Source organism: Oncorhynchus nerka, linkage group LG15, assembly GCF_034236695.1.
Source record: "Oncorhynchus nerka isolate Pitt River linkage group LG15, Oner_Uvic_2.0, whole genome shotgun sequence".
Taxonomy (NCBI): Eukaryota; Metazoa; Chordata; class Actinopteri; order Salmoniformes; family Salmonidae; genus Oncorhynchus; species Oncorhynchus nerka.
Window position 1 is genome coordinate 76,408,752 of NC_088410.1, and position 21,172 is coordinate 76,429,923.

A 21,172-nucleotide genomic window follows, 5' to 3' on the forward strand; every position below is an offset into this window, starting at 1 on the left:
CACAAAAGTTTAGCTGTTTCTGCTACCCATGATTCTTATCAGACTGAAAGATATAACCTTTTTGAAAATCCAGAGCTACAAAGGGTCTTTGTAAAAGCTTGCACAATGTCTTATACAGTGCCTTGCAAAAGTATTCATCCCCCTTGAAGTTTTTCCTATTTTGTTGTATTACAACCTGTAATTTAAATGGATTTTTATTTGAATTTCATGTAATGGACATACACAAAATAGTCCAAATTGGTTAAGTGAAATGAGAAAAAAAAAAGAATTAAACCCCCCCGGAAAAGTGGTGGGTGCATATGTATTCACCCCCTTTGCATTGAAGCCCATAAATAAGATCTGGTGCAACCAATGACCTTCAGAAGTCACATAATTAGTTAAATAAAGTCCACCTGTGTGCAATCAGTGTCACATGATCTGTCACATGATCTCAGTATACTAATACACCTGTTCTGAAAGGCCCCAGAGTCTGCAACATCACTAAGCAAGGGACACCACCAAGCAAGCAGCACCATTAAGACCAAGGAGCTCTCCAAACAGGCCAGGGACAAAGTTGTGGAGTAGTACAGACCAGGGTTGGGTTATAAAAAAAATATCAGAAACTCTGAACATCCCAAGAGCACCATTAAATCCATTTTAAACATTTTTAAAGAATATGGCACCACAACAAACCTACCAAAACTCACAGACCAGGCAAGAAGGGTATTGATCAGAGGCAACAAGGAGACCAAAGATAACCCTGAAGGAGCTGCAAGGCTCCACAGGGGAGATTGGAGTATCTGTCCATAGGACCATTTTAATCAGTACACTCCACAGAGCTGGGCTTTACAGGAGAGTGGCCAGAAAACAAATAAATTCGCCAAAAGGCATGTGGGAGACTCCCCAAACATATGGAAGAAGGTACTCTGGTCAGATGATACTAAAATGAAGCTTTTTGGCCATCAAGGAAAACATTATGTCTGGCGCAAACCCAACACCTCTCATCACCCCGAGAACACCATCAGCAGGGACAGGGGAAACTGGTCAGAATTTAAGGAATGATGGATGGTGCTAAATACAGGGAAATTCTTGAGTGAAATCTGTTTCAGTCTTCCAGAGATTTGAGACTGGGACGGAGGTTCACCTTCCAGCAGGACAATGACCCTAAGCATACTGCTAAAGCAACACTTGAGTGGTTTAAGGGGAAACATTTAAATGTCTTGGAATGGCCTAGTCATAGCCCAGACCTCAATCCAATTGAGAATCTGTGGTATGACTTAAAGATTGCTGTACACCAGCGGAACCCATCTAACTTGAAGGAGCTGGAGCAGTTTTGCCTTGAAGAATGGGCAAAAATCCCAGTGGCTAGATGTGCCAAGCTTATAGAGACATACCCCAAGAGATTTGCAGCTGTAATTGCTGCAAAAGGTGGCTCTACAAAGTATTGACTTTGGGAGGGGGTGAATAGTTATGCACGCTCAAGTTTTCATTTTTTTGTCTTATTTCTTGTTTGTTTCACAATAAAAAAACATGTTACATCGTCAAAATGGTAGGCATGTTGTGTAAATCAAATGATACAAACCCTCCCAAAAAAAATCTATTTTAATTCCAGGTTGTAAGGCAACAAAATGTTTAAAATGCCAGGGGGGGTAAATACTTTCGCAAGCCACTGTTTTCATCCCCACTTTTTCAAAAACATATATGAACTAAAATTAATTTTCAGGTCATAAAATCTGAGATGTAACACACACACACACACACACACACACACACACACACACACACACACACACACACACACACACACCTATGAGCAGTGAAATGTCTTGCATATTACTCAACATCCTTCAGATTTATTTTCATAGTAAATCAAACTTAAATGTTTGAAGTTGGCATCACTTTCCTACAATACAATTTACACAGTGTCTTCATGGTAGTGTGCCTATCGTGTTTTCTTATCAAATGATCACAGGAAGTACAAGAGTCAACAGGAACTTGTAGGAATAAACTGAGATTCGGCGATACTAGGAAGAACTTCCAAAATGGTTGTCCTGTGCATGAGGTGAAAAAGTACCCAGTTACAGGTAATTAGACGTAAAATGCATCAATATCCTGCCCTTTGCACTTGAAAACTTGATTAACCTCTGACTTTTTGGACATACTGCTTTGTGTTGTGCATAGCATCTGCATACAACTCTGTGTAATCAGTTGTTCATGTGAAATTGCTGTGCCACAATGTGTTTGACTGAAGGATGGTGAGATCATAAGAATGACTGGTTACAGTTACATTGTCTTTCAGATACTGTATGTCAGTCGCTAAAGAACCACTCATAACTTCTTATATCTGCCCATGAAGGAACTTCACTGGACTTTATGCAAACTGGGAACCATATATCCTGAGGCTGCATTTATTGTAGCTGGGGATTTTAACAAAGCTAATTTGAGACAAGGCTACCTAAATTCTATCAGCATATCGATTGCTGTACACCAGCGAGTAACACGCTTGACCATTGCTACTCTAACTTCCACAATGCATACAAGGCCCTCCCCCACCCTCATTTTGGCAAATCTGACCATGACTCCATCTTGTTGCTCCCCTCCTATAGGTAGAAACTAAAACAGGAAGCGCCTGTGTTTAGGTCTATCCAACGCTGTTCTGATCAATCGGATTCCACGCTTCAAGATTGCTTCGATCACGTCGACTGGGATATGTTCCAGGTAGCCTCAGATAATAACATTGACGTATACGCTGCCTCGGTGAGGGAGTTTATAAGGAAGTGTATAGGAGCTGTTGTACCCACTGTGACTTAAAACCGTGGATTGAATTCGCGCAAAACTGGAAGCACGTACCACCGCATTTAATCACGGCAAGGCGACTGGAAATAAGGCAGAATACAAACAGTGTAGTTATTTCCTCCGTAAGGCAATCAAACAAGCAAATTGTATAGAGACAAAGTGGAGTCACAATTCAACGGCTCAAACACGAGACGTATGTGGCAGGGTCTACAGAAAATCACGGATTACAAAAAGAAAACCAGCACCATCGCGGACATCGACGTCTTGCATCCAGAAAAATGTCAAACGTATTTTCGTGCATTGAGGACAATGCAGTGCCACTGACGCGGTCCGCTGCCAAAGACTGTGGGCTCTCCTTCTCCGTGGTCGATGTGAGCAAAACATTTAAACATGTTAACCCTCGCAAGGTTGCCAGCTCAGACGGCATGTTTAGCCGCGTCCTCAGAGCATGTGCAGACCAGCTGGCTGGTGTGTTTCCGGACATATTCAATCAATCCCTATCCCAGTCTGCTGTCCCCACATGCTTCAAGATGGCCACCGTTGTTCCTGTTCCCAAGAAAGCTAAGGTAACTGAACTAAATGACAATGCCCCGTAGCACTCACTTCTGTCATCATGAAGTGCTTTGAGAGACTAGTCAAGGATCATATCACCTCCACCCTACCTGATACCCTAGACCCACTTCAATTTGCTTACCACCCCATTAGGTCCACAGACGATGCAATCGCCATCACACTGCACACTGCCCTATCCCATCTGGACAAGAGGAATACCTATGTAAGAATGCTGTTCATTGACTACAGCTCAGCATTCAACACCATAGTACCCTCCAAACTCATCATTAAGCTTGAGACCCTGGGTCTTGACCCCGCCCTGTGCAACTGGGTCCTGGACTTCCTGACGGGCCACCCCCAGGTGGTGAAGGTAGGAAGCAACATCTCCACTCCGCTGATCCTCAACACTGGGGCCCCACAAGGGTGCGTTCTCAGCCCCCTCCTGTACTCCCTGTTCACCCATGACTGCATGGCCATGCACGCCTCTAACTCAATCATCAAGTTTGCAGACGACACACCAGTGGTACGCTTGATTACCAACAATGACAAGACAGCCTACAGGAAGGAGGTGAGGGCCCTTGGAGTGTGGTGTCAGGAAAATAACTTCTCACTCAATAGCAGCAAAACAAAAGAGATGATCGTGGACTTCAGGAAACAGCAAAGGGAGCACCCCTCTATCCACATCGACGGGACAGCAGTGGAGAAGTTGTAAAGTTTTAAGTTCCTCGGTGTACATATCACCAACAAACTGAAATGGTCCACACACAGACAGTGTGGTGAAGAAGGTGCAACAGTGCCTCTTCAACCTCAGGAGGCTGAAAAAATGTGGCTTGTCACCTGAAAACCCTCACTATCTTATACAGGTGCACAATTGAGAGCATTCTGTCGGGCTGTATCACCGCCTGGTACGGCAACTGCACCGACCACAACCGCATTGGCTCTCCAGAGGGTGGTGCGGTCTGCACAACGCATCACCGGGGGCAAACTACCTGCCCTTCAGGACACCTACAACACCCGATGTCACAGAAAGGCAAAAAAGATCATCAAGGACAATAACCACCCGAGCCACTGCCTGTTCACCCCGTTTCCATCCAGAAGGTGAGGTCAGTACAAGTGCATCAAAGCTGGGACAGAGAGATAAACATCTTCCGTCTCAAGGCCATCAGATTGTTAAACAGTCACCAGTAGCACAGACAGGCGGCTGCCTGCCTACAGACTTGATATCATTGGCCACGTTAATAAATGGAACACTAGTCACATTAATAATGCCACTTTAATAATGTTTACATATCTCGCATTACTCATCTCATATGTATATAATGTATACTGTATCCTTCACTATCTATTCTTTACTATCTATTGCCGCTCTGTCACTGCTCATCCATATATTTTATACTTACATATTCTTATCCCATTTCTTTACTAGATTGTGTGTATTAGGTTTTGTTGTGTAATTTTTTAGATATTAGGTTTTGTTGTGGAATTGTTAGATTTTACCTGCTGCACTGTCGGATCTAGAAGCATAAGCATTTCACTACACTCACAATAACATCTGCATGTGACCAATAAGATTTGATTTGATTTGATTTACAACATTCATTCACAACTTCAAACAGTTTTTACTGTGTTTCCTCAGTTCTATGAGCAAAATGATGCCACTGCTTTACACCAAAGTCTAAACAAGCACAGTAGTATGGTCATTGGTCATGACTGTAATTGTAAAGTGACTATAATAAGTTCCTATTGCAAATCATAGTTTTGGGATATAATACTGTAATTGAGAGACAATGATTATCCTTCCTTGCTTATGTCTGTGTGAACTTGTTAGTCTGGATAACGAGGGGTGTGTTATCAGGCAGACTGAGACACACACACATACACATTTGTTTACACATTTAGCAGCTCTAAATAGGGAGTCCCATCCTCTCTCTTCTCCTCTCCACTCAGAGCCATCAGACACCAGGTGAAGGTTGAGTCTGTCAGCTGATCAAATGGCTTACGTAATGAAATTGACTCAGCTCTCTCGCGCTCTCTCTCTAAAAAAAAAGCATCAGAACAAAAATCTCCATTGCATCTCTCATCTCATTTCATTGTACCTGATGTGTCACAAGCAGTGTCCTCCCTGGCTGCCTCTTTCTTGGAGGCCTTCTTCCTGTACACAATATGAGGTTTGGTGTGTTCTTCTTCATAGTGTTCTCCATTGTAGCTGTGAAGGGGCTCCACAAAAAACTCCCCTTCTGGTGACCTGAAAGTGCCAAGCTGAGGGGGATAAAAAAGGAGGAATCAGAATTGTTTGAAATAACTGCAGTAACATTGGAGCGTGGATTCGTACTGCATGGACACAGTCCAAAGCAAAGATTAGTTGAAATGCTCCTTGCCAGGGCCCCATTGGCTAGGCTTTTTTTTTACAAAGCTATTCATTTGATGAGAATGTGTTGAAATTCATGTATTTGCATGCATATTAGTAAAATGGTCCCTGAAAAAGATAGGCATCATAGGCCTCATTCTTCTCCTTTTCCCTATCAGAAAACAATGCAACTATTTTGGTTTGTTTCTTGGCACAGTTGGTAGACTTGGTGGAAGCCTTGTTGCATTTTACAAAGCACAGGCTGCACTACTAGCGAACTTGGAGGTCAAAGATACACCAGACAAGCAAAGTACAGAGCTAAGCAATGTGGAAACAGCACTCATTTCTAATTTAGATTGAGTTGGACAATGCTGCACTGGGTAATGCTACCAACCAATAGGGTGGCCCAGAGTGAACCTTATTCTCCATGAAAATGCATTTCATTGTTTATGTATGAGATTGAAACCACCTCAAATTAGGGAAAAGGGAATCTCATAAATATACTGTAGTTATGCTAAATGTAATGACCATCGGGAATATTCACCATTGTGCTCACATGCAAACAAGATACTGTATAACGACAACACTAAGTATTGATGTAGTTGTGGGAGCCACTCTCATTATGACGGATGATGATGACTCATGTAATATTAAAATGCAAAGTGGAATTGAAATGAGAAAGTGGTTTATTCATGGTAAGTGGATATGATTCATAATTGATCAGTGTGCATATATCTACTTCTGACTGTTTCCCTGTGACTAGGTCCAGAGCAACTTACAAGACTTGGATGTATGAATTAATAGACTATAAATGCTTCATCATTTTCACCTTTTAACAGTGCATTTTATTGGCTTGAATCACACCCAGACCAACATTAACTTAGCTTTCTTTCAATGTGAAATGATATCCACAAGCATACCAACTAGGCCTACGGTGCAGGCAAGCCCCATTTCTTTGATTTGTGATGACCTCAATGATGTTCACATCAGGCAGTTAGTTAATAACTGTTATCAATCTGTAAGTATCCCAAGGGGACTTCTCCTCAGTGGTGTAAAGTACTTAAGTAAAAATACTTTAAAGTACTACTTAAGTCGTTTTGGGCGGTATTTGTACTTTACTTTACTATTTATATTTTTGACTACTTTTACTTCACTACATTCCTAAAGAAAATTCTGTACCTTTTACTCCATGTATTTTCCCCTGACACCCAAAAGTACTCATTACATTTTGAATGCTTAGCAGGACAGAAAAATTGTCCAATACACGCACTTATCAAGAAAACATCCCTGGTCATCCCTACTGCCTCTGATCTGGCAGACTCACTAAACATGCATGCTTTGTTGGTAATTAAATACAAAAATAAAATGGTGCCTTCTGGTTTGCTTAATATAAGGAATTTTGAATAATGTATACTTTTACTTTTGTACTTAAGTATATTTGGGCAATTACATTTACTTTTGATACTTAGGTATACTTAAAACCAATATATATAATTTTTAATCAGCCTTTATGTAACTAGGCAAATCAGTTAAGAACAAATTTGTATTTATAATGATGGCCTTTTAGACTTTTACTCAATTTGTATATTACTGGGTCACTTTAATTTTTACTTGAGTAATTTTCTATGAAGGTAACTTTACTTTTACTCAAGTATGACAAATGGGTACTTTTTCCACCACTGCTTCGACTCCACAACGTCATGCATGCATGGAGTTTATGTTCGGAGTCGGACTGAATCGTGATGACATCAGCACCCCTGGCGCTCCCTCTTCACTATTGTGCGTAGGACGTCACCAGCGACCGGAGGAGCATGCATGCAGGGTGAATGATGGATGCAGTGGATGAACACAAGAGAGAGGACTTCTATGCTCGACGTTATTTATCTATGCAGCTCGTTTTAGATTGTCAGGGATACAAGAGCTAACATAATGCCTTATTCTTACTAACAGTCACCAATTGCATGTTGAACACAAATCCACAAAGCTGGACAGGCACGCTTTGTGCAGAAGTAGAAATGCACTCCGCTGCCAGGGAAATGTTATCATGTTGCCATAGTATTATTATGTGAACAGCTGCATAGTAAACAATTGGCATTACAGTATCATATCTAGTCATACAACATGTGCGCCTATCATAGTGCAGACTAGAGAAACATTATAGCACACTGTATCAAGGGAGGGCAACTCAAAGTGCTTGGACTCACCAATCCAGAGCAGAGACTGATGACTGCGGTGTGCTCCGTTTGAGCATTCACATGTCCTTTATAGAAGCAATGCTGATACTCCGTATCCTCCTCCGCCTCCACCCCCGGTGTGAAATCCGTGATGTTACTATCGGTAAGTGCTCCTAGTACTGTCACAGTGTATAGCGGAGCAATAAATCCGGACTCGAGTGTCAGGTTGAGGTGATAGCTCTGTCCGAAAGCAGATATTTTGTAATGGATTGTTCGAGAGTCCCATTGATCAGAGGAGTTGCCATGGATATCGTGCACACTCCTCCGTTTCCTTTTGAAGTGCACACTCGTGGGAAAATTGTCACCGGCTTCAATCACTCGCGCCGGAGTTACAATCTCGTATGCGCCAAGCTGCTCGGACACTTTAGCTGGTGAAGAAATCCATGGTATAACGGCTATAGCATAAGCAATGATAATAAATAATAATAATAACAATACTAATAATAATGTTATATGAGTTAATTACGTTTGCCCTGTGAAATGAAGCCCTTCAAGAAACATAAGACCATTATACATGTATTAAGTCATGTGCTTTGCTGATCCTGAAAAAAGTCATTCATTCTCCATCTGCCGGTTACAAAATAACACATCACAGGGTAAACATGTTTTGGGGGCAGGTCGAAATACTTTACCTTTTCTTGAATTCAATAGCGATTTCTCCGTTGATAACACTACATTCAAACCGTCAGGGAGAAATAGCAGAAACCCTAGTCCCCAAAACAGAACATGCATGATTGTCCACGTTAAGTAGAGAGCAGCACCCCCGAATACAAGTATTCCTCTTGCACACAGCTGCTCCGGTCACTCGGGCTTTCCAACGTATTCCAACTCTCAAGTGCTTGTGCATCTGCCACATCCAAATCGATTATGATTGACTCTTGGATGCTGGGGGGTTTCTCACCGGTAACGTGCGTTGGGTCGTGAGCGGTTCGCGGATCCCCTGGCGAACATGCATACTGCAGAGAGAGGGGCCGGTTGTAGGCTACAGACAGACAACTATGGTGGGCTACACTGCAGGCACCAGACTGCCGATGTTGGGGCGGGTTTAGTGAAAAGGTAGGCTACATTACTGGAGCACGCCCCTCAACCAAGCCACTCCCGTTTCTTAGAGAGTGACTTGACAGACATAATTGACTTATTATTGCGGTATCACTGCAATTACTTGAGAAACATCTTCAATTATGATTGCTGGCGGTGGTGTTGCAGTTCTCCATGAAGAAACCATGAAGGTAGTAGCTGGATAAGCAATGAGAAATGTCAACATTCGAGTTAAAAATACATTATAATGGCATAATTGACTGTTAATGATAGTCACTTTATTAGGCTACATCCTCCTCCTGACATTAGCCTACATCGGGTCCTTTGTATAGACACCGCAGTTAAGCTCAAAGGGCTTCAAGCTACTCCACATGAAGCCTACTCGGGCTATTCTACAGATTCTACCTCACTCACTGTGTCTTCACAAATGAGGATTGGGGATCTTTACATTTAGAATTGAAAGTAAGTTCTTTAAATGTCTTCCCCAACTCTCTCTCTCTCTCTCACACACACACACACACACACACACACACATAGACATCATCATATTATGCAAAGACACAGTTTGTTCTTCAACATTATCATACGTGAAAGATAAGTAGCCTAGAAGGCTCTGTCAATAAAATAGGATATGAAGAAATACGTTTTCACCAGGCAGTCATATTCTTGAGATTAAAACTAGTCTAAATATCCTTGTTACAACACAAACCAGGGCTAGAAGTACGCATTTCACTGGTCTCCTCCTCAGAGACCTTACGTAGTGATAAATATTAGCAGGTGGGACGTTACAGCTCATTTCTTTGGTACAATCAACACAAATGACCATTAGAACCATTAACATGGTTTGCAGGTGCCCACCTATGTCACACCCTGACCTTAGAGAGCCATTTTATTTCTCTATTTGGTGAGGTCAGGGTGTGATGTGGGGTGGGCATTCTATGTTTTGTATTTCTTTGGGTTTGGCCGAGTGTGGTTCCCAATCAGATGCAGCTGTCTATCGTTGTCTCTGATTGGGAATCATACTTAGGTAGCCTGTTTTCCCACCTATGTTGTGGGATCTTGTTTTTTGTTAGCTCTGTGAAGCCGGCAGAACGTGACATTCATTATTCCTTTTGTTGTTTATGTTTGGTGTTCTGAGTATTAAAGATCATGAACACTTACCACGCTGCACCTTGGTCTACTTCTTCAGACGAACGTTACAACCTAAAACAATAGCCCCATAGGAAATGGATGTGGTAGGCTCAGAAAAACACACATTATAGCAAGGGATTTTTAGATTGAAAACAGGCAAACAAAATTATGATAGCCAACTAGCTTGTACAAGTTCAAGCCTATATTGATTCATTTTATAAATCATTACTTGTTGTCTTCTAAATGATGACAAAATCTGTTTAATAATCTGACTCAATAGATCTCAACTTCCATCATCAGATACTATAGATACATTAGATACATGCTTTGTTAAGCCAATCTGGGACCAAAGTCCTTTACATGTACATAAACTCAGAAAAAAAAGAAACGTCTCTTTTTCAGGACACTTTCTTTCAAAGATAATTCGTAAAAATCCAAATAGTTTCACAGATTCATTGTAAATGATTTAAACACTGTTTCCCATGCTTGTTCAATGAATCATAAACAATTAATGAACATGCACCTGAGGAACGGTCATTAAGACACTAACAGCTAACAGGCAATTAAGGTCACAGTTATGAAAACTTAAGGACCCTAAGGAGACCATTCTACTGACTCTGAAAAACTCCAAAAGAAAGATGCCCAGTGTCCCTGCTCATCTGCGTGAACATGCCTTAGGCATGCTGCAAGGAGGCATGAGGACCGCAGATGTGGCCAGGGCAATAAATTACAATGTCCGTACTGTGAGACGCTTAAGACAGCGCTACAGGAAGACAGGACGGACAGCTGATCGTCCTCGCAGTGGCAGACCACGTGTAACAACACCTGCACAGGATCGATACATCCGAACATCACACCTGCGGGATGCACAATCCCTCCATCAGTGCTCAGACTGTCTGCAAAATAGGCTGAGAAAGGCTGGACTGAGGGCTTGTAGGCCTGTTGTAAGGCAGGTCCTTACCAGACATCACTGGCAACAACATCACCTATGGGAACAAACCCACCGTCGCTGAACCAGACAGGACTGGCAAAAAGTGCTCTTCACTGACGAGTCACGGTTTTGTCTCACCAGGGTTGATGGTCGGATTTGCGTTTATCGTCGAAGGAATGAGCATTACACCAAAGTCTGACCAAGTCTGTACCATGGAGCGGGATCGATTTGGAGGTGGAGGGTCCGTCATGGTCTGGGGCTGTGTGTCACAGCATCATCGGACTGAGCTTGTTGCTATTGCAGGCAATCTCACCTCTGTGCGTTACAGGGAACACATCCCCGTTCCTCATGTGGTACCCTTCCTGCAGGCTCATCCTGATATGACCCTCCAGCATGACAATACCACCAGCCATACTGCTCGTCCTGTGCATGATTTCCTGCTAGACAGGAATGTCAGTGTTCTGCCATGGCCAGTGAAGAGCGGATTTCAATCCCATTGAGCACATCTGGGACTTGTTGGATCGGCGGGTGAGGGCTAGGGTCATTCCACCCAGAAATGTCTGGGAACTTGCAGGTGCCTTGGTGGAAGAGTGGGGTAACATCTCACAGCAAGAACTGGCAAATCTGGTGCTGTCCATGAGGAAGAGATGCACTGCAGTACTTAATACAGCTGGTGGCCACACCAGATACTGACTGTTACTTTTGTTTTGACCCTCCCCCCCTTTGTTCAGGGACACATTATTCAATTTCTGTTAGTCACATGTCTGTGGAACTTGTTCAGGTTATGTCTCAGTTGTTGGATCTTGTTATGTTCATACAAATATTTACATATGTTAAGTTTGCTGGAAATAAATGCAGTTGACAGTGAGAGGACGTTTCTTTTTTTGCTGTTGTTAACGACAGATTTTTTTTTTTTCAATTTAAAGTTTTATTAAGTTCTTGTTTTTCAATCAACCAACAAAACACATTCCACATTCACAGATGTGACAGGCTTTAAAAAAATAAAAGTCAAAAAATAATAATACATTTGAAAAAAAAAAAAATTAAAATACAATTAAAATGAATGATAAAGTCAAATAAAAACATTTATTTTTCTTAATCTATTTATTTTCCTTGGTGCATATATATATACACATACATATATACATACATACGTACATACATACATACACATACATACATACATACAGACAGACAGACAGACAGACAGACAGACAGACAGACAGACAGACAGACACACACACACACACACATACATACATACACACACGTACTCAAAAACTAAATAAATTTTTTTTTAAAAACATATAACACTTGCAGCAGCACTATCAAGGTTCTTATCAGCTATTTCAAGCATTCGCTGAGACGACGGGCCAATAATTCGTTTTTAGGTTTTACAGTGCCTTACACAACATGTATCTGCGCATTTCCCTAGTCACCCCGTTCACTCTGTCCAGTTTGAAATATAGTTGAATAGTGGAGACCAGAGTCTATCAAACTTGGGCTGTCTCTTGTGGAGGTCATAAGTGAGCTTTTCAAGAGGAAGAAAGTCAACAATCTGGTCAATCCACATTTTAAATGTAGGAGGGGTATTAGAGGCCCACAATAGAAGAATGCATTTCTTAGCAAAGTATGTAATAGTCATAAGCAAATTTTCTCTGTCAGGATCAAGAACAAAGTCCTGCTGGGCATTAAGAAGATAGATACACGGGGTCATATCAAACTGTACCTCCAGTATTTTCTGTGCCGCAGTATGTACAGATTGCCAGAATCTGGCAATCTCTCTACAGCTCCAAAATACATGCATATAGGTTCCACTTTCAGATTGACATCTTTTACAGTTAGGAGACATATCTGTTTTCATTCTATGGAGTCTCAAAGGAGTATAATAAAATTTGTACAAAAATTTGTAATTAGATTCTTTCATTTTTACATTGGTAGAGCAGTATACCCTGTCGCAAACCTCCGCCCATAACTCATCACTGATAGTCAGACCAAGGTCCTTTTCCCAGATTATTTTCAAAGGAGTAAAGGAGGAGCTTCCTTTCTCAGAAATGAGTCTATAGATGTAAGATATTTTGCCTTTAATGGATTGTGCTGTGACAAGAAGGGTTTCAACTTCATTCAACTGAGTTCTAAACCTCCTCTTGGAGGTAAATGAGGAAATTACATGTCTAATTTGAAGATATTTAAAAAAAAAACTGGGATCTTGGCACATCGAATTCACTGCAGAGCTCTTGAAAGGATTTCAGTGTGGTGGTTTTCTGATGAAATAGGTCTGAAAAGGTCCTGATTCCTAGAGTATGCCAAAGATTAAAGTTGGCATCCCTCAGGGCTTTTGGCAAGTCTGGGTTGCCTACTATAGGCGAGTGAGAACATATTTGGGAGGAAATGCCCAGGTATTTCTTACAGTCCCTCCACGCTAGTAGGGTGCTGTAAATCACAAAGGTTTTGGCTATGTTGCCCACTTCACTAAAGTTATTAATGAATATAATTGAGCTTAAGGGCAATGAACCACAGGATTGGGCTTCTATCTGAATCCACGTTGACTCTTGTCTGTTTGTGATCCATGTTAGCATGTTGCGGATTTGGGCAGACCAGTAGTACAATTGAAGGGAGGGAAGGGCAAGACCACCCTTAGATTCAGGTTTCGATAGAGTGGAAAACTTGATCCTAGGTTTTTTATTGCCCCATATAAATTTGGTGATGCTTTGGTTAGTTGTTTTGAAGAAGGAAACTGGGAGATAGCATGGGAGCATCTGAAATAAGTAGTTCAGTCTAGGGAGGACGTTCATACGGATTACATTAATTCTTCATACTAAGCTAATTGGGAGGGAGATCCAGGTTTGGAGATCATTCTTGATTCGATCCAGGAGTGGAAGATAATTTTCCTTAAAAAGGCTATTCAGATCTGGTGTTATGAAGATCCCGAGGTATTGAAACTCCTGTGTTTTCCATTGGAAAGGACAAAGTGTCTTCATAGAGCTGGTGAGTGTAATATTGAGAGGGCAGACAGTGGATTTGTTAAAATTGATCTTATAACCTGAAAACTTGCCATACTGAGCAATTGTGTCTAAAATGAGAGGGAGGGATTTCTCAGGGTTGGATATGTAGAGCAAGACATCATCCGCGTAAAGCGAAATCTTGTGCTGCAGGCCGCCTGCAGAAACACCCATAATACTTAGATTGCTCCTTATCAGCTCTGCCAGAGGCTCCGCCCCCAACAAGTAGAGCAGCGGGGACAGCGAGCTCCCTTGTCTTGTGCCCCATTCCAGAGGGAATCTGTCAGAGTTCAGTCCATTAGTAGTCACCATGGCATTTGGATGAGAGTATAGTGATTTGATCCATTTAAAAAAAATTGGGCCCATATTGAACTTTTCTAAGACTGAAAACAGAAAGCTCCACTCCATCCTGTCAAACGCCTTCTCAGCATCCAGTGAAGCCAGCAGGACAGGGGTCTTCTGTGCGTTTACTTGATCAATAATATCAAAAAGACGGCGAATGTTATCAGAAGAGTATCTGTCTCTAATAAATCCAGTTTGGTCCGCTTTTATTATTTTGGGAAGAAGAGTGTTTAGTCTTTTGGCGAGCAATTTGGTAATTATTTTATAGTCGAAATCCAACAAGCTTATGGGCCGGAAGGACGAGCAGGATAGGGGGTCCTTGTCCTTTTTTAGCAACACTGTAATGCGAGCTGTGTGCATTGAGTCTGGGAGAACTCAGTTTTTGCAAAAATCCTCCAGCATTGGCATGAAGATAGGGCTGAGCTGGGGCCAAAAAGCTTTGTAGAACTCTCTGGGGAATCCATCTGGGCCTGGGGACTTATTAGGTGGCATGGAGGTAATTGCCTCCAGGATCTCCTCAGGAGTGAAGGGGGAGTTGAGATCTTCTTGGTCGGTCTCTGATAGTTTAGGTAGTGAGATTCCCTCTAGGAAAGAGTGGAGTTCTGCCTCCGTGTGTTTTCTCTCAGAGGTATATAGTTTGCAGTAAAAATCATGAAAAGTTAAATTGATATTTTTTTGGGTCATATGTGACCTCGTCCTCTGCTGTTCGGATAGCCATGATTGTACGCTCTGACTGCTCCTTTTTTAATTGGTAAGCAAGCAATCTACTGGGCCTATTGCTATACTCATGGTATTTCTGTTTAGTAAAGAAAACCTTTTTTGTGTAGTCCAAATTCATTTTGGCTTTGGCTGCTTTAAGATGACTCCAGGAGGTGCTGTCTAGGGATTGTTTATGTATTTTTTCACAGCATTCCAGCTCCCTCTCAAGATCTAGCCTGTGTGCTTCCATTGCTTTTTTCTTAGAGGAAGCATATGCAATTAGATTACCTCTTAGTGTGGCTTTAGCAGCGTCCCACATTGTGGCCGGAGAAACAGGAGAATCTTTATTGTCTTGTGTGTAGTTGTCTATCCATGTAGTTACCAATGTATGGAACACGTCATTTGATAGCATGGAGGTGTTGAATTTCCAGCTCTTTGACCTCGGGATGTTTTTGCAGAGGTCAAAGCGGAGGTGGACAAAGGCGTGATTTGAAAGTGCTATGGGTCCGATTGTACAAGTGGCTGAATTTATGAAACTCTTTGGGATAAAAATGTAATCTATACGGGAGTAGGTGTTATGGACATTAGAGTAGTATGTATAGTCCATAGATGAGCTATTAGTCTCTCTCCAGATATCTATCAGTCCCATCTCTTTAGTAAGAGAGTTCAACATCTTTGCAGATCTAGGATTTGTGGTGGGGACTTGAGATGATTTGTCTAGGGTTGGGTTAAGGGTACAATTAAAATCTCCGGCCACCACGCCAAAGGAGACACAATGCTCATTGAACAGGGTTATAATTTTTGACATGAAGGCAGGAGTATCTGTGTTAGGGGCGTATATGTTTAATATAGTAATTGGTTGACCATATAGTGACCCAGTTATCAAAATAAATCTCCCCTCCGGATCAGAAAAATGTTTTTGTCAATTATGAATGGAACATTTTTATGGATAAGTATGGCTGTGCCTCTACTGTTTGATTTGAAAGATGAGAAATACACCTGTCCCACCCAAGCTCTGCGGAGTTTGGCATGTTCAGCATCACAGAGGTGTGTCAATGACAGAATTTTTTAAATACTTACAATCTCTCTAAACATGCAGTAGTGAGACAGGAACCATGACCCCTCTAGATCTTCTTGCTGTGTTGGACTTATGAACAGACAGTAAAACACACTATTATTCAAATGCACTGTGGGCCCAGTACAGTGGTGGATCCTACATCCAGTAACATTAACCCCTTTAAATGTAACCCATCAGTTACAATTATCCCTTTCCCAGAACTCTCCATAAACCTTTTTACAACAGGGGTCTTGGTGAAGACATAAATATCTATATTGCCACAAGGCATCACATTCAGCTTTAAATACAATGGCGGTGGTGCAGTTGACTTGGTGGTTGGTAGATGACTTGGTGATTGGCAGTTGACTTGGTCATTGGTAGTTGACTTGGTGGTTGGCAGTTGACTTGGTTGTTGACAGTTGACCTGGTGGTAGGCAGTTTTTGTATTTGCATTTATTAGGGATCCCCATTAGCTGATGCTGATGCTGATTCTACTGATTCAGTTACCTGATGTGGAATAGAGTTCCATGTAGTCATGGTTCTATGTAGTACTGTGCACCTCCCATAGTCTGTTCTGGACTTGGGGACTGTGAAGAGACCTCTGGTGGCATGTCTTGTGGGGTATGCACTAGTGTCTGAGCGGTGTGCTGGTATTTTAAACAGACAGCTCGGTACATTCAGCTTGTCAACACCTCTTACAAAAACAAGTGATGATGAAGTCAATCTCTCTTCCACTTTGAGCCATGAGAGATTGACATGCATGTCATTAATATTAGCTCTTAGTGTATTTTTAATGGCCAGCCGTGCTGCCCTGTTCTGAGCCAACTGCAATTTTCCCAAGTCCCTCTTTGTGGCACCTGACCACACTACTGAACAGTAGTCTAGGTGTGACAAAACTAGGGCCTGTAGGACCTGCCTTGTTGATAGTGTTGTTAAGAAGGCTGAGCAGCGCTTTATTATGGACAGACTTCTCCCCATCTTAGCTACTGTTGTATCAATATTTTTTGAGCATGACAGTTCACAATCCAGGGTTACTTCAAGCAGTTTAGTCACCTCAACTTGCTAAATTTCCTAATTATTCATAATGAGACATAGTTGAGATTTAGCGTTTAGTGAATGATTTGTCCCAAATACAATGCTTATAGTTTTTGAAATATTTAGGACTGCCTTATTCCTTGCTACCCATACCAAAACTAACTGCAGCTTTTGTTAAGTGGTGCAGTCATTTCAGTAGCTGTAGTAGCTGACGTGTATAATGTTGAGTCATCCGCATACATAGACACACTGGCCTTACTCAAAGCCAGTGGGATGTCATTAGTAAAGTTTGAAAAAAGCAAGGGGCCTAAACAGCTACCCTGGGGAATTCCTGATTGTACCTGGATTATGTTTGAGAGGCTTCCATTAAGGAACAGCCTCTGTGTTCTGTTAGACAAGTAACGTTTTATCCACATTATAGCAGGGGGTGTAAATCCATAACACATATGTTTTTCCAGCAGCAGATTATGATCGATAATGTGAAAAGCTGCAATTAAGTCTAACAGGTTGACTTGGTGGTTGGTAGTTGACTTGGTGGTTAGTAGTTGACTTGGTAGTTGACCTGGTGGTTGGTAGTTGACTTGGTGGTTGGTAGTTGACTTGGTGGTTGGTAGTTGACTTGGGGGTTGGCAGTTGACTTGGTGGTTGGCAGTTGACCTGGTGGTTGGCAGTTGACTTGGTGGTTGGTAGTTGACCTGGTGGTTGGTAGTTGACTTGAGGGTTGGCAGTTGACTTGGTGGTTGGCAGTTGACCTGGTGGTTGGCAGTTGACTTGGTGGTTGGTAGTTGACTTGGTGGTTGGCAGTTGACTTGGTGGTTGGTAGTTGACTTGGTGGTTGGTAGTTTACCTGGTAGTTGGTAGTTGACTTGGTGTTTGGTAGTTGCCTTGGTGGTTGGCAGTTTACTTATTGTAAAGTGGGATTTTGTTTTTGTCATTGTGCTGTTCTGAAGAGGCTGTTCAGTTATTCTCAATGCACAGTCAGTGGACAGTCACTGAGGTCAATGGAGCCTGGCCTGGCGTGCAGGGACAGTAACAGGCATCTGACAGCATACAGAGGGCAGTCTCCTCATGACAATGTAAACTTCACTTCCCTCCAGTTCTGATGACAGGCGATAAGGACTGGAAAGCTTGAATGGTGGCTAAATCCTGGCCTGGGGTTTCAAAGAAACATAATTGCTATGCTTTTAACATCCCCTCCCTCGCCGTATGACTAACTTCCTTGGCGTACTGAACTTGTCTTCATTATTGGGCGAGGTCCATGTGTGCTGTTTCTTTACTATTATTTAACTAGGCAAGTCAGTTAAGAACAAATTCTTATTAACAATGACAGCCTAGTAACACTGGGTTAACTGCCTTGTTCAGGGGAAGAAGGACAGATTTTTACCTTGTCAGCTCAGGGATTTGATCTAGCAACCTTTCGGTTACTGGCCCGATGCTCTAACTACTAGGCTACCTGCCATTGTGATTTGTCATCCATAGTATTCAGTGCTTAGCAGTTCTTCTGCTCTTTGGTTTTATACAAATAGGGCTGATAGGAGAATATGCATTGACACATGGCTATATGCTGCTGCCTACATTACATCTTTGTATGAGGCACAAGGCTCTAACCTTGTCACGACTTCTACCGAAGTCTTTGCCTCTCCTTGTTCGGGCGGTGCTCGGCATTCGACGTCACCGGTCTTCTAGCCATCATTGATCCATTTTTCATTTTCCATTGGTTTTGTCTTGTCTTCCCACACACCTGTTTTCAATCCCATTCATTACCTGTTGTGTATTTAACCCTCTGTTTCCCCTCATGTCTTTGTCAGAGATTGTTTATTGTCAGTGTAGTGTTTTTTGTATAGGTGCGCGACGGGTCTTCGTACCCATATTTGTTTATATTCATTTTTTCTATTTAGTGTTATGGAGCATGTTACTTGGACATTTATTAAAAGACTCCATTTTACACTCCGTTTGACTCTCCTGCGCCTGACTTCCCTGCCACCTATACACATATCTGACAAACCTCAGTAGCCTCGTTGTCCTTTCTAGCTGGGATCCTGTCAGGGGACAGTTGTTGAGAAATACACTGGTCTCTCTTTACTACTGTGACACACCTGGGGGTATTGACTTTTTCATATAATATTATTCTCTGTGAGAAAAAGGTAAATTGCCTTTCCTCAGAACCGCCAAGTTGAATGGAAAGGAGTCAAACGTGGTTTCCAAACTTTCCAAATGTTTGATGTGTTTGATAACATTAAATGTATTCCGGTCCAGTCATTACAATGAGCCCGTCCTCCTATAGCTTCTCGCACCAGCCTCCTCTGGTCTGGACACTGCCCAAGTAGTAGTGCAGGGCTCAGGGGGTCTTTCCTAAATTTTAATGCTTCCCATATATCGAAGTTGGCTATGGATTGGCGAAAATAGCAACATGCTAAAGCTCATATTTATCAAAAAATGACCATGTAATTTCAACAACAAAAAATGTGTGATGACGTTACATCAATATGGTAAACTGATTTAATTTGCAAAAAGTCTTTCGTGAAAAAAATAATTTCTTTTCTTCTTTCTTTTTTTCACAAAACTTTTAACTTAAATCTAATGACATGATGACATTTGTTGTTGATTTCATGTTGAATTCACTTTAGTTGACAACTCTACCCAATGTAAATTAAAGCTAGAGTTTGAAACTGCATCTGTACCCAGTGGGATTGGATGTGCAACACACTAAAAAAGCCTCCAGCTGCGTAGTCTCCAACTTCCAAAAACCTCTCAACACTTCTCCAAATCCTCTGTTTACAAATGAAGACTTAGTGAGTCATTATTCTCCTGCTGAAGGTTTCAGAGGCCATGTATTATTTCATAACATCATAACATGGACACAGTGGACTGTGGAGCTGTGGTGTGGTGGTGGTGACAGGAGGTGGGGAGGGGTGTAACACCGCAGTTTGGAGACAGCACATCCAAGCACCCTGTTTGACTCAAAATGGATTTGACAGACCACTTTGGGGAAAGTAGTAGTATCAGTTCTGTATGTCATCAGTTAGCAGCACTGGGCCTGTTCCCCCTCTCACTTGTTGTCCCATGCTTAACAAAAGGACAACACGATGACCTAATCACTCTCAGCTGTGAGAGGAATTGAAAAGATAACCTAACACCCTTTCCAGCCCAAGCCAGTGTATTGATATGAGGCAGCTGGAGAAGGAGTGTGAGTGTAAGAGAAAGAGAGAGGGAGTAGGGGGAGGCGTTGGGTTATCAGCACCTTTCCTCTAGCCTTTATTTTAGATTCCTTACTCCAAAAAACGTTGGATGTCAAGAGGAGTAAAAGGAATACAGCAGAAACAGTGTTATTTTTCTCTGATCCTTTGTTTGGGCGCCAAACATGGGACTGCAGATGGAAATTAGCTGCTAGCTAAGTCTTCTCTCAAGTGTACTGAGACTAATGTTTTTGTCCCTGCTCAAAAAATTGTCCCTGCTCAAATAAACTTAATAAATCAATAAAATAAATACAGTGTGATAATTTGTCCTAAATGAATTATTGTTGTGAGCACTGTGTGTTCTGTTTCTCATGCCAGGTCAGCTCCCGAGTGGCGCAGCGGTCTAAGGCACTACATCTCAGTGCTAGAGGTGTCACTACAGACCCTGGTTTGATCCCGGGATGTATCACAACCAGCCGTGATTGGGAGTACCATAGGGCGGTGCACAATTGGCTCAGCGCTGTCTGGGTTAGGGGAGGGTTTGGACTGACTTGATAGTTAAAAAAGGTTCAATAAAAATAGGTCAAAGTAGGGTAGTTTAGAGGACCACATCATTCTTATCCTCAATCATTTAACTTCATAATACAGAAGTGATGCTTCTAAACTTTAAAAATGCATTGTAGTGTCTAAGACATTTTAATTCCATGGTCTCTTGAATGACCTTAACTAGATGAAGTCAGTGCAGTGTCTAACACATCATTTTCATTCCAGGGTGTCTTGAATGACCTTAACAAGATGAAGACAGCACAAACCTGAACTGAGCATCACAGTAAACAGGGTGTGTACAGTACAG

At 41.9% G+C, this 21,172-nt stretch overlaps 1 protein-coding gene across 1 annotated transcript in view; it reads right to left on the minus strand.

Annotated features, from left to right (window-relative positions):
• LOC115143319 (A disintegrin and metalloproteinase with thrombospondin motifs 9-like) overlaps positions 1-8,884 on the minus strand; it is a 44,349-nt gene extending 35,465 nt beyond the window's left edge. Inside the window, exons 1-3 of the mRNA XM_029683600.2 lie at positions 8,541-8,884; positions 7,879-8,276; positions 5,424-5,586 (exon numbers count right to left, since the gene is read on the minus strand). Coding sequence (XP_029539460.1) covers positions 5,424-5,586; positions 7,879-8,276; positions 8,541-8,640 — 661 coding nt within the window. The 5' untranslated portion in view covers positions 8,641-8,884. The remainder of the gene's footprint in view (positions 1-5,423; positions 5,587-7,878; positions 8,277-8,540) is intronic.
• Between the last annotated feature and the right edge of the window lie 12,288 nt (positions 8,885-21,172).